Below are 15,398 nucleotides of genomic sequence, written 5' to 3'. Positions count from 1 at the left end.
AAATTTTACATGACTAAAAAGATGAAAAGTGGAGTTTTCGTGTGAATTTTGTTAATCCGAGGCGAAGACGAGATCAATAAACACACGAAAACGAGACTTTTCATCTTTTTTTCTTTATGTAGTTTTGTAGTTATGTAATGGATTTTACATGCTGAGGGCGTCGAAGAAGTGCTTGAAACATGAAAAGTTTTCGACGCATGTAGCATGTGAAATTTACATATGAGCATTTACAAGCTCTGTACTGTAATTTTTCGATGTAAAATTGTTTCGTAAATACATCTGACAGGATGCCTACACATTAAAGCACAGTACAGAAGAACCTATGTGAGTGATACATGTGTGCGAAATTAGAAGGCTCGCCTTCGGCTCTCAGGCCGCAGACATCGCACACATATATTACTCATTTACATAGGCTCTGCTGTAATCTAGTATTACAAAAGTTAAGTTTAATTTTGGTGTAAGTTTTAGGAAAAGTGCAAATCTTGTTTACAAAAGAAAAACGTGAAAACTGTGTCATAAACTCCGGTACGTTCATGTTCATTGCAACGATGTTGCGCTCGGTGGGTTCTAATTCGTGTATATTGTACTATACTGACGCTGTTACGTTACTATAAAAAAAATATTGACAACGATCGGTGCCTACAGTTTTACATGAATAACTCGCACAAATTAATCAGAATTGTGTAACTTAATTATTGCGAATTCATCTTTTCATTAATTTGCTTAGAATTTATTTGCATCAATTAGTTATCAGTTTGTTAACAATTGGTATTCGTTATTTTTTAAAATTTCATAAATAATTTATATGTCAAAACAAATACAGAATTTTAATGCACGAAGTAAAACATGTACCAGACCCCACTTATTGTTTTCCTAAGAAAGTTCGACTTAAATTTTGATAACTACCTCTCATTTCATCTTCCATTGCCAAAAATATAGGTTAGTAAGTGTTACGATTATTTCTTTTGAAATATCTTTTTTTTTTATAATGAAGAGAAAAGAGCTGACGATAGCTAAATCTTCGATCTTTGTTATTCCAACTACCCCTATTTATTCTTGTAATGAAAACATGTTCCGTTACAGAAACAACTTGATCGACATGGATAAGGCATTTTAATATAAAAACGATGAACAACAGACTTTGCAGCAGACAAGAAGCAGGGTTCATTTCTTTTAGAATTACTGGAGTTTGTAGAAATTTTCTCGGGTTTTCGGTTCCACTTTTCGTTTGGGCTAAAACCCTCGAAATTGGCTAAAATCTACCGTCCCAACTGATAAAATAACAATAAATAAACGAGCAAACTTTATATTAGTTTCACATATTCGTCGTTTCTTCATTATTGTTATTTAAATTAATTTTATGGCTGATTGGTTCTCCAATATTTTGTTTCAAGGTATGAAAATAAGTACTTGTCGTTGCCCCATGTCGAATAAACCTAAAAATTTCCTTTTCAACTTTTTTCACTACCCAGTCGATGTGCTAAAATAAAATCCAGACTTTCATTGCATTTTCTTGCTTCAGTACATCTTAGAGACAAAAAATTCAGCAGAAAGACTTAACAAATTATTTTTTCTGAAGAACAATTTATTATTGGATCATCTGTTTATCAACAAATTTTATTAAAGTCAGTAACTCTAAATGCAGCAGTACTGAGCAACACCGAAATAGCTTAAACAACCAGAATCCCAGAAGACACTTCGGTAACCTCCTGGACAGCCACCCCAATGACATTGGGCTGGTCGATTACCATTTCGTTGAGCTTGACAGGATATAGCATCTAAAAATTAGAGATATTCGCAACGAGTTTCGCTATTATATCAACTTCCATTCACAATTTTAATAAAATGATACGAAAAAAGTGAGATATTTCCATTATAATTACCCGAAATGCCAACGTAAATTATTGCAATAAGAAGTAAAACGGTGCAAATTTTGGACATTTTGTTGTGAAAATTCAATGTGTTATTAACGGCACTGAAGAAGTATTATACCTGAATGTTCCTAAGTCGTTGAAAGTCGTCAATTTATAGGGAAAACGGAGGCATGACATAACACCTTGAAATGTTTTTCTTGTTGCGAAGGTTATATCGGTTTAGTTTAAGCAATATTATTCTGCCAGATTACGCAAATAACATAATTTGCATGTATTTTATCACTAATGAAATTTTCCAAATGCAATAAATTACCTCACACGACAGAGTAAAAAAAAAACCAGGCAGTAGCGGTTTATTTTTGAAACGTCAAATAAGGAACCTAATATATTGTATGAAAATGAACTAAAATGAACACTGACATAAATTGAATAATTTTATTCGCAAAATGTAAGACTACTAGATAATTCAGGTCCCTAGTCAAATTAAGTGCTACTGTCTGGTTTATTTTACTCTGCCGTGATTATCTATGTCTCTTCAAAGTTTTTAGTTTTTGTTTTGCATTGAAGCGATGAAGCGATGAAAAGGACACTGCGATACCAAATTCAAGATGATGTTGAAGATGCTAAACATTCAGAACTGATAATGGAGTAAACGATTTTTATTTGTTGAAAACATTTACATCAAATGAGGTGGTAGACTCGATAATTATAGTGGTGATTCGTGATATGTTTGCCGTCTGTGAAAGGTTAACAAACTACGCCTGACACCTTTTAGAACTATTTACTTCGTAACTCAGTCATCGATAAGGGCTCTTCTCTTACAATGTTGGATTACATTATTTCCCTCGTCAGGGTCTAACGGGTCCGTAACCCAAAAAAACTTTTTTTTAGAGAAAAAAGTGAAAATGAGGGTCCGTAACCAAAAAAAAAAAACATTTTTTTGGAGAAAAAAAATGAAAATGAGGGTCTGTAACCAAAAAAATAATGAAAAAAAGAAAATAAGAGAAAATGGAAAACTTGGATACGTCTATGTGACCATAGAGATGTTCATGGGTCGGTGCTGTGATATTAGTTTTAGTTCGAATTTCAAATGGAGGTTTTCCCATCGTTTTCCCTCCACGTCCTAAAGAGCATCTAGCTACTCGATTTATCACTTAGACGTTTATTTAGCTGCTGTAAAGCCCTTGAAAGGCTGAATCTCAGAAAATTGTTATTTTGTTGTAAAGAGGTTATTTGATGAATAAAGAAAAGAAAAGAAAAGAAAAAAAAGAAAATGGAAAACTAATAAATTTTTTTGAACACGATAGAGCGCGTAATTTCGAACCATTTTCTACCAAGTTGGTTTCACAAGAAACACATTTCGATTCTTCAGATCAAGTTTGGTTGAATGTAAAATTGAAGTCAGTAAATTAACTTTGAGCCATGATGCGCTCGCCGTTTGTGTTAGTCTAAATCAAACTCAAACGTGAGGCTGAGTATATCGATTTCTTCAAACATTTATAATTCAGTTACAACTCTTTTCAACGCACATCTGGCATATATCGAGCGATTTTTTTTAATTTCCGAATTCTTTGCTCTATCAATTTAGCGAACCTAAATTGGTGCATCAAATGTAGATGCATTGAATTAATCATGTGATCTGTTGCTGGCACGGTTATTTTGTGCAAATACTGAAATTTCTTCCGAAACATTAAATTTTACAGTTGTGACGAATTTATATTTGATTTTTCATTAGATCTTTTTTGTGGCATAGAGAAAAGGGTTAGTTTTTTTCAGCAATTTATTTATTTATCGATTGATTTTTATTATTTATTATTTATGGCACAAAGAAAGAAACTCACATTTTATGGTTATTTTATAGAATTTGCGCAATCGATTACGCTGTTTATTAATGTTCCATGTCACAATTTTTATGACCTGGTTTTTGAATTTAGAAAAGGGTTAAAATAGAAAATCTGCACCTCTTTATCTTTACCTTACCATACGTAAATTCAATAGCATTCTAGGTTTAGCCTTTGTCAGGCGGTTGTCTGCTAGGTCTTTTAAATTATCCATTTTTACCTTGTATTTCTAATAATTTTGAAGTGGTTTTTGAACCAGTCGCATTAAAGTGTAAAACTAAAGTAAAGGATTAGTATTTCACACAAAAAAATCAGGAACTGTCCATCGAAACGGTACCGAGTAACACTAGAAGACAATGTTCCACAGACGAGATTGTTCAGTTTTCAATGTATCAGAAATTTCTAGGGTTTCAGAGAAAATTCAAATAAACTTTAAAATCTGATGTCAGCAACAATTTTAACGGAACGGTCTTTTATAATTGAATTATTTTACAATTTATTGACTATTAAAATTTTGATAAAGAAATAAATTTTCTAAAATCCCTTACGTCTTATAATCCACTAACTGAAAACACAAAATTTAATCTCAAAATTAGGTCTCATCTATCAGCTAATCTCTTGATCTTGTCATTGCCGTTTGATGTAACATTAAATTTTAAGTACAAATGCCATTCCAAAATGTTTAAATCACCCCAAGTGTAATACGGTTCTGATGTAACAGTAAAGCGAGTATCAACCCCTATGAATAATCAAAACAAAACAAACCTGAAAAAAGAGTTACAGAAATATCAACCCCTAAATGGCAAAATTATTTAGAGAGACTAAAAAAAAACGAATTCGTTTTGGTTGTTTCTATTCAACTTTTGTTGCTAACTTTTTAGCTTAAGCATGTAATGATTGTCATAAAATATTATGTATGCACCAGTTTTTTTTTAGCAGGGATGCATTTTTGTGTTTACGTATTATGTTTTGTAGTTTGGTAACATCGGGGTTGCTTAAAATTTAATCTTTTTTAAAGTCTTAAATAAATATTTTCGTGGATTATAATGTACTTTATGGCAGTTATTGAGAATTACTTACATTTATTGTTCCGATTATGTGTCCTGTAAAGATTCGATTGATAGTCAAGGTAAAAAAATAATACGTTTTTACGGCTTTCTCATCCCAACAAGTATTGAAAGCAAACTAGAGATCTATTACTTGCCTCTACATCCTGATTAACCTTTCAGGCACGGCAAACATACACATACAGTCATTCTGTTACTTCTTTCCATTCAAAGTATCACACAATGTTTGAATCGAAATCTGTTACTTCCTTAGCTTAACATAAAACTTTACTATATAGGAGAACATTGGTCAGAGCTCATCGCTTATTCTGTCGTCGTTGTCAATATCAGATGAACAGCAGTTGCTGGAAGGCAAGCTATGATCGTACTTCTTCTTCCTACGAAATTTGGTTGACTTTGGAACTAATAAATCAAAATCTGTATCTATATTGCCAGCAATATTTCATGTTAAATTACCATAATTCAAGTGGAACTACAGTTAGTTTTATTACCAACTTTTTTTTTCTGTCGGTGTTATCAGCTTAATCAGAATAAATATACCAACTACAAGTGTTTAACAAATAAAAACGATGGAATAAAAAATTATTAAAAACAATTGTACAAATAGAAAGTGTCCCTAACCTGTCGTTGAGTTTTTGATATAAAATGAACAAGGTACATTCATGAAGGAAAACCCGAAAAAAAAACAAGTCAATTTCAAACAGCATATGTTCATTTGCCTGCCTAGTTGTCGGGTATGATATTAATTACCCTATACAACCGAGCAATGAACAATCAGATATCAATCGGTTTTATTATATTTTATTTAAATAAAGTGTATCTTGACACACATCGTAACATGACTTTGCTAATGTAACTAGCGTTTTATTAGCTACTGTATCGGTTGGATATTTTTTTCGAAGGGATAAGGATATCAATCGCTTACACGATTAATTTTGATAAATCTTTGATGTGAACATACGTTATGGAAGAATGACGATGAATAGGTGTCAATCAGACCATACTCCGTATCAAACCATCATCCTTTGTTACCTATTTAGCATTTTAATTTGCATAATTCATTGTCAGCGGATGCTGCCGAGTAAGCAATGTCTTGGAAAATTCAATTGATATTCAAATGTTATTTTTGCAACTTTAACGAGGTCTATTGTTAACACTTCACACTTCATACCCTTTCATCTGCCTTTAATGATGTTTATAATTTACCGAATTGCCTAATATTTGCGCAGTTTTTTAGGTGTGCTAAAAATGCTGTTATTTTCTGCATGCTCTGATCACGATTTTTCAGCTGCACAGCACACGTACATAATAGTTATTTATCTACCAAGGTAGGTATGAAGGTATTTTTTCGCACTAGACGTAGTGTGCGAAAAAATACCGGCATACCTACCGTGGTAGATACAACGTTTTTCGCAATTTAGGGCCATAATCACCTTTCCAATGCAAAATATTACCAAAATTTCTACCAAACATTCACATGCAAACATGAATTCATTTGAACGATCAAGCAACCTGCACTATATACACATTGCAATGTGATGTATAGAGACGCGCTAAATAAAATCAAGTAGTCAATGCTTAGTACAGATATCCCAAAAAAGATAAATTCAACGACGATCGGCTTTGTATGAAAAGCTCAGATGCGGCTTCGGAAAATTTTTTGTTTTAAATTTTTCTTACGGTACTTTCCTCTGTAGCGCAATTGCAGCGTAAATTTATCTTTAGCCGAATCGTAGCCGAATGGCTATGGTCGTTGCTTGGTGTTTGGAAGAATTTTGGTGTTGGATGTTCAAATCCTGGTCTGTGCAAAGTTTTAATTTATAAAATTTAGTCTTTCTTAAAGGTACTAAGCTATGTAGCCTGCGAAAAAAATGTGAAAAAGTCCAACTGCGAAAAAATACTCAAAAACGCACGGTGAAATAAATACCTTCAAAACGACATTAAATGGATGCATGGAAAGGTGATGATTATGGCCCGGAATTGCGAAAATATTATATCAATCTACGTGTGCTTAGAAATAGTCTTCTGGTTTTATATTTTAAGGAATGTACTGCGGAAACATTGCAACCAATAAAAAATAGACCATATTGAGCAATTTGACTATCATTTCCTATTGCAGCTTGCGAAGACGATATAGCCTGCATTTTGGTTTTCATATTTGAACTCTTTCGAATATGTCTAGACTTTTTAGAAGATTTTTTGGTGTATTTTCTAAGCTTGGAAAGGTGTCTCTGACTTCTGGCATATGACATGACAAACCACCCCAAAGTTCATAAAAACTATTTGTCCTATTTGTTTTTCATCATCGTTTTACAACTCTGTTACATACAGCTATTCATCTGTTATCGATAACGATGACAAAAATAATGTCAAGCTCTGGGTAATATGGTACTTTATATAGTAAAATGAATGTTAAAAAAATTGAAGTACAAGATTTGAAATCAACAGATTAAAAATACTTTGTTGGGTGGAGAGACCCGATAATAATAGTGGTCATTTGCTTGCTTGTAACACTGTAACAGGTTAACAGAAACAAAATCCATGGAAAAAATATGGCCCAAAAATTGAACGTTTTACAGGTTGAGGTAGTTTTGAATATTTGGAATCAGGGTACCAAATTAGTGCGAAAATAATTGATTTTGATCAGATGACATTCTATTTGGTCTGTTCTGCCATTTATTCTAGTTGTTTTCCGAAATATTTAGAGCATGCTCCTATGGCATGGCATCCATTTTACTTTTTTACGCGCAGAAATTCGACAATTGCACTCGAGACTATTGCAAGAAAACATTACTTGTAAAGGGAAGATTTTGGTTTAATAATTCGTCCGCAAAGTTAACTAACAATCAGAAAAGGGTTTAGTTTTTGTGTTTGCAATATTTCATTAATATATAACATCTCTCTTGAGAGTTTCCCGATTACACATGAATAAACGGTTATAATGTGAATAAGTTAACGAGGACCTAGAACAATGAATAAAAAATGGTAAATATGGAGGGGAAGAGTTCCAACAATGTACTCAAAGTAAGGGAAGTTCAATCATTTTGCTATCAAGAAAAACACTAACTTAATTCATTTACTGTCAATCATTCGACCCGGCAGACGTAAATGATCCAAAATGTTTATTTTACTAACATTGTCATCCTGAAGTTATCAATTTTATTATGTTAGTTTTGAATGTGCATTATTAAATTGGTGATATCCTTTTGATCGTTCATCATACGAACGCATTAAAATAGAAAGCGACTTACATCTAACGTTTCATCGAAAACACCCACAAACGAAAGTCATGTGGTAAAACACTCCAAATGTTACATACATATTTCCACCACTTAAAAGAGATTGGTTCAAAGTGCCCTTCGTATACGAGCTCGTTACGAAATACCAACAAGTTTAAACCATCCCCTATTTCAAACGTATACGTTGCATGAATGCATATAAAACGCATGTTTCATAACATTTACGATTCAGTTGGCCATCAACCTTCGCAACCCTCGTTAGAATTCGTCCAACAGTATAGTTTTTTGATAGTTCACAACGAAAACATATATTATATACGAACGAGTATTTTCCGTTATATGGAAAATAAAATGCAGTCAACTGCAATATAGTGTCTTCGCAAGTGCATTAAGTGTTCCCGAGTTTTGTTTCGTTTTTACTATTATATTGAAAAATAAATGTGAAACGATGTCGTCGTGTTACAGTGGTTTTGATGATCGTTCTTATGACGAGGAGTTTGACGATACGTCATCGGACAGTGGTTTCGAAAAAAGTTTTGAACTCAATCACGTATCGCGTAAATTGAATTTCGATCAAGACATTCACCTACCTCAGACAATCAACAACAACAACTCATTCTCCCCAAATTTAACCGAATTTAAACCAAACTTGGGATTACAAACGTCCACACCGACAAAACAGCCGGACAAACCGAAAAGAAAATACGCCGTTGGAAAAAACCGAATGACGCGAACAAGAAGCCCAACTCAAGTACTTCGCATCAAGAAAAATCGACGAATGAAAGCGAATGATCGTGAACGTAATCGAATGCATATGTTAAATGAAGCATTGGAAAAACTTCGACTGGCTCTACCCACCTTTCCCGAAGACACCAAATTAACCAAAATTGAGACGTTACGTTTCGCTCACAATTACATCTTTGCGCTGGAACAGGTCTTGGAGAACGGTGGATCTATCAATTTGGATTTGGAGAAGTTACAAAGTATCACCTTAAGCGGCGAAAGATTTACCAAAGAAATGTTTGAAGCGGTTTTCGTAAATCCCAGCTCATGTCAAATGAATGCAACGTTTTCCACTTGTGATTTCTACAGTAGTATGCATCAATATGGTATAACGATGCAACAGCCGATACATGAAGAGAGTACAACATTTTCACGACAGAACTACGACTTATTCAAAGGAACGTTCGAAGCAGCTTTAAACTCAAGCGTTCATTCGCCATCGACACACCAAACTAGTTATGGAAGTAATTCCAGTGTGGATAGTGGTGTCGCAATTAAACATGAGGATTATTTTCGGGGTTATTCGCATCATCATCACAATCATCAGAGTGCACATCAAAATAGTAGTTTTTATGCGAATACGCCACCTTGGAAGGATTATAATGAACAGATTTTGAACAGCTACGGACAGTTTCAATCGCTTTGAATCTACATTAGTGAAAAAAGGTAATTCGATCATTATTCTAGTCACTAGATATTTATAAGCTTGAAGTGGGTGGTATGCATTCAAGATATCAGCAAATGACATACAATGTATTGTTCCGATTTTTCCCTTTAGTTATTCACATTTTATCTGGATCTAACCGATTTGATTTTTTGCATTCCTAAATAAACAGTAATTTTTCACAAACATTTATGAAAATGAAAATTTGATTTTTTTTATACAAACACATTGCATCTCATTTGCTTCGATATTTTTCATGTGCCTATCATCACAATTATACTAGATTAAATCTTTGAACAATTGCGAAACGAGATTTTCGGCGTGTTGAATATCTCAATAATATTTTTAAGATTTTTAAGAGTAAGATAACACACATTTCTATGGGATTTATTAAGGAAACTCATCTCTTGTCATCACTGAACACACCTATAATGGGGTGTATCAAAATGTTGACTTCAGAAAGCTGATTTCCACCATTTATGATAAATTATTTACCATATAGATGTATGTTATTAACATGAATGTGAGTATAAAGGTCTGAAAGACTTAAGACGAACAATTTAAATTCTCTTGACATCAACATCAAATCTTCCCTCTTATAAACAGTTAATCATCGTTATTCACAACAACGTCAACAATAAATAATAATTTGTAACTCTTATAATAGGAGATGAATCGTAAAACTACAGAAGTACATGATTTCTTTGCAAGCATTACTCGAGTTTAGAGTTTTGTTTTGAAGTTAACAAAGGAAGTAACAGATTCAATCTTTATGTAAATACGTACGCCGTTAATAAGAGGTTAAGTGAACATATCAGTTGTTTGAATACAAAGTTGTAAAAATATACACTAATGGTATGGGACAATCTACAATAAAATCTATTTCCTAACTAGTGTTAAAATATCGCGACCTATCCTCCGGCTCGTGCTGGAAACGAATTTGCTAAAAAGTTTTTATGCAATTCAGTGATGATATTTGTAACTAACGCCGCCTATGTGCAATATCGTGTGAAGGTATTTTATCGCACTAGTGTGATAAAGGATTTGCAAGAGGTTTTATCGCTAAAAAAACTAGGGCGATAAAATCCACGTGTTACTGAAGTCAAACTAAGATTATCTTCGGTATTCACTGCATAAAACGTTGTAAAACGGTATATTATCGCACACGATGTCTTGCCAACCCCGGCTTTGCCTGGGATTAGCAATCTAACATCTAGTTACGATTCTTGTTAGATAAATAACTAGCATATGTTAGGAAATAGTTATTTATTACATCGAGTGCAAAGTACTTTATTAGGTTCGGGATAAAAATGAAAAATCTCGTTTACGTATGATTATTGACCTCGATTCGCCCCAGATCACCAAAATTCACACGCAAACTCGACTTTTCAACATTTAAATAAATAAATAAATAATTTATTAAATAGCGAATTACAATTTTAGAAGAAGTAATGTAAAATGAAGAGTTTAAAAATTTGCAGATAAGATTATTAGCAGCACTTATTAGACTAATCTCATTGATTTACCGTGCGCTATATAATACACATTTTAAACTACTGATTTGTTCCCCATAATCTCTAATACAGAATTATTGTTTGATTTGATATTCAATACGTCGAAGATATGCAATTGTTATCATCTTCAAAGTTTTATCAACTGTTATAAATTAAAGTTTTTTGGAGATGATTTACCAATTATATTGTCTTGCAGTTGTTCATGATCTCATTTTTTAAATTTAAATTTAATATTAGAAACAAACTTACATTATGTAAAAATAATAAAGAATTTTTGATTTATTAATACTTTAAGATCAATACAAAAACAAGTAAATTTTGAACGTACAAATATTTTCATTTGCCCATCACAAACGGTTTTAGAGTAAACGCCAATTCTTATGAAACTAAAATGCCTTTTCAAAGAAAATATTAAGCTGATAAAACAAAATAAAAAATATTTAGTATCGAAATATTGTACAACGAAATATTTTTCTAGCAAAAATTGTAAATAAATATTTTAATAAAAGCAAAGAAACAAAATGAAATGAAATTATATATTGAATTGTTGAAATAAATGAAACTTGAAACCCTTGAAATAATTTTGCTTTTTATATCCTTAGGTGATATTCCTTTACCAACCGAACCTTAAAATAAATTCGAAAATAAAATTAATTCCACCCTTAGGGAATCGGGGATTTTTTTCACTCTCGGTAAAATATATCCATCGTGAAAATGTCGACATTTTTGCTCGTACTAATTCGTATTCATATTCATCACAAAAGGAAGAAAACAACGTTTTGTTTGAATAATGCTCTAAAAGCCAGTCAAGCTACATTCAGCTTCTAATCACATTCGAGCACAAATACCCGTCATATATGATTACAACCCCTACTTTATATCGAAATGTTTTGTACTTTTCAATTTATATGCCGGCTAGCAATTAGACCTACAGTACAGACGAATTGGATGAATTCAATCACCCGATATTCTTTTCTTTCATTTCACAAATCTGTGTGGTTGTATGTTAGATGCATCAATTGCTTTTCGATTTATTACGATACATAACGTTAAGCACACATATTTTGTGGGACGAATGAAATTATTGAATTATTCCATAAAAATATTTGATTAAAAAAATCTTTGGGCTTTGTTTTCCAGTCACATAATCCGGAATACGTATGACCTAAATATCCGTTTTACATAAAAAAAACAACAAGAGTTTCCTGTTACAGTTATATTGTCACATCATTTAAATAGCAATAATTCACCAACATCAAAGGAAAAAAAGGAAAATCTAAAATATCAGTGATTTAAATCTGAGGGCTGTTAATAGCTTTTTATTTTACAATGTACGACAATCTCCTATACAGTCAGTCTTATTGAAATAGTAAATCTACCCCGTTTTTTTGGGGGTGCTCATTTCATACAGCAATTTATAATAGATGGCAGGTGACGTGAAATCAGCTATTGTTTTCCGTTCACCCCATGAAAATCTACTATACCCAAATAATGTACATACAAAACTCTCTTTCTATGCACACATCGTGTACATGCACTTATATGCGGTACCTATACAACGCATATAAACTATACGTACGAATGCATGAATGCATTGTTAGGTCGTTACATTTTTCTAACTGGCAATGGTATACAGTACAGTCCAAGCTGGCAACCAGACCGTCATAACGTACATAAATATAAAACGAATTTCAACATCACTAAATAACTAGTGAAAAACGACTTCAGTGAGGGTTACAATACCATTGAAATAATAGTTATAATCATAATAGAGACCCCCTGAGGTGTCAACTATGAATTATTCGTATTTTGATTTCAATAACGGGGTTGTTTGTACAATGACGCGTGGATGAGTTGGAATGAAAATTTTACTTTTTTTTTAAATCACGATTTCAAATGTTTATTTTTCTTACATTGTGATATCTGGTTGAATTTTTGAGTTCTCTTTTAAATTAACAGTTATCAGAGGATTTTCGAGGTTCTAACGTTTATAACCATTAGATGCTTGGTCCTGTATGAAAATTATGATAATTTAGTACCGAGACGGTATAGAAGAAGAAATGTTTATGTTATTGAAAGACACTAGGCATCTGCTATCGACAACGACAACAAAAAATAAACGGTGACCTCAGGTTAGTGTTCTCTTACATAATGCAATGTAATACTCAAGATCGATTCTTTTGAAAAACTACCTTCCGAAATCGGTTTTTAAGCTTAATTAGTATATAATTCGAGGCCTTGATGCCCACTGTGAACTGCACAGACTTCAACGTCATCGTCAAACACTTTTTTTTAATTCTTGTGTGACCAGAAAAACACATCCAAATAATTGAAAAATAGAAAATTTTTACAAAAATTTCTACCACAGTAGTTGACGGATAGCTGAGATCACGCAGCTACGGAGCAACATGGTGAAAAAACGAAAAGATTAGTTAACTTCACAAATTATAAGGGAAAATGAAAACACTGTCTACGTGTTTCAGCTTTCCAATGATACCAGTCAGACTTGACTTGTGAGATGGTGAATGTTCTTGCAAGTGAAAATATGACACTAACTCCTTCTACGTGAAGAATCTCGAATGAATGGATAATTGAATCCAAAAAAATTTATTCTGAAGCAATAACCAGCTGCTGACCTATTTTTCGCAATCACCGTTCCAATAGTTCACTTCAAATATTTAGATGTCTGTAGAAGAACTTTAAAAAACGTATGACTCTGGTGTTAAAGTTCTCCAAGACCTCCAAGTAAATAAGCCAGAAAAAATACGTCCGATTTGTGTAGGCTGTTTTTCTCAAGTATTCCTCAAAATGAAAGAGGTGCAAGATTTGATATCTGACAAAAACCAATGCTTTAAACAAAAGAAGTAACAGATCAGTACCAGTATTATTATCGGGTCTATTACTTCCATCGATCAAAGTATTTTTATTCGGTTGATTTCAAATCTTGTACTTCAATTTTTTTATTAGTAGATTACGTCCGAGGTTCCAAATTTTTATTTTGACGAGTGGACGAGAGTATTTCTATTGATGCCTTGTAACTTAGGGAAGATGATATATGTTAAAAGGTGATTAGTAGTAATATCTAAAGAAAGATTAAGATTATTTGCCTCTTTCTCACCTGCGATCAATATTTTTACTCAACATCGCAATCAACAAATCAACATCCTTGTAACGATTAAATCAATTTTTACGAAACAACCTTCAGTTCGTCGACAACTTGATGTCTTTTATGCTAGAGCATAGAAATCGATTCCATCAAACTAAAGACTTTTTTCCTGCAAAGAAATTGATCGACCATCTGTCTAACCATTTTCAATGTGTGTCCGATTGCTTAAGGCAATAAAGTAATCAAATCAAATAAAAATTAAATCCTATTTCCCGTTTGCCAGGGGTGTCACTCATAATAATTATTTCCTGAAAATGGTAAAAAAAAAATTTGTCACGGAAATTTTCAGGCTAATTTCGACATAAATCCACTGCAAATATTTGAGAAATATTAGTTCGTTTTGTACATATACAACGCATTCAATACTCCTGTCAATGTTACATACTTGTGTATACACAACAACTGAATACCATGAATTTTAAATTCGATATGTTTAGACGAACTAACTTCCCTTGCTTGTTCGGTAGTTCACTCTAAGCAGTACATTCAATAAATATATAATTTTATGAGGAGAGTTTTTCCATCCCTTGTTTGTTTGCACCGACGTGTGTGTCGAATTACAGCTAACACAAATTTCACGCATATTATGTTTTGTGGCTGCTGGAACATTGGATTTACATCTTTTGAATAGTGTAAATTAGATTTACATACTTAATGGTTTGCTGCCCGCCCAAACCAATTTTTTGTTTTGTTGTGTATGTAATGCGTTTTATTTCGAAAATAGTTGCTAGCATTGCATTACTGAAAGAAATTTAAATTTATTCCAACGGATGTCCTCTTCTACACTATTTTGAACTTTTTTAGAGAAGTCCTGGCTAATGACAAGGCAAAATTGAATTCCTTAGATTCACTCTTTCATCAGATTTTAGCAAAACGAAGGATAGGCCGGGTCGCAATAGACTTGGTAGACAATATAACATTCTCGCAGTTTAACATAAGAACTTCAGCTTTCATTTCGATTGAAATGCATCTCTGATGATGTGAACAGATGACCCAGATGAATTTGTACTCCCACCCAAGGACCACAATGGTATCAGCCATAATTTTAATAATTATTTAAGTGAAGCATTGTTAGTTTTGTGGCAGACTCAATTACTAAAAAGCCACTTATGCAGTCTGGTGCAATTGCAACCACTTATTTCCCAAGTATCTATCAGGACACGTGACGAAGATCAATTTAGTGGGAATTAACTATAGTTCGGTAGTGTGTAAATTAATGGTTTGGTAACGAATTAGCGAAAACCAAATTA

At 32.8% G+C, this 15,398-nt stretch overlaps 1 protein-coding gene and 1 long non-coding RNA gene across 2 annotated transcripts; one reads left to right on the top strand and one right to left on the bottom strand.

Moving 5' to 3' along the window:
* Positions 1-1,548: 1,548 nt before the first annotated feature.
* LOC119081518 lies at positions 1,549-2,015 on the bottom strand. Its single transcript, XR_005088491.1, has 2 exons — positions 1,884-2,015; positions 1,549-1,778 (listed from the first exon to the last, which is right to left on the bottom strand). It is a non-coding gene; the product is annotated as an uncharacterized LOC119081518 (long non-coding RNA).
* A 6,252-nt stretch (positions 2,016-8,267) lies between these two features.
* LOC119081464 (basic helix-loop-helix neural transcription factor TAP) lies at positions 8,268-9,834 on the top strand. The gene has a single exon (XM_037190453.1). It carries the CDS (start codon positions 8,470-8,472, stop codon positions 9,448-9,450), a length of 981 nt encoding a protein of 326 aa, XP_037046348.1. The 5' UTR covers positions 8,268-8,469; the 3' UTR covers positions 9,451-9,834.
* Positions 9,835-15,398: the final 5,564 nt, after the last annotated feature.

Source organism: Bradysia coprophila, unplaced genomic scaffold (assembly GCF_014529535.1).
Source record: "Bradysia coprophila strain Holo2 unplaced genomic scaffold, BU_Bcop_v1 contig_358, whole genome shotgun sequence".
Taxonomy (NCBI): Eukaryota; Metazoa; Arthropoda; class Insecta; order Diptera; family Sciaridae; genus Bradysia; species Bradysia coprophila.
This window is presented reverse-complemented; position numbering and strand designations above follow the sequence as displayed.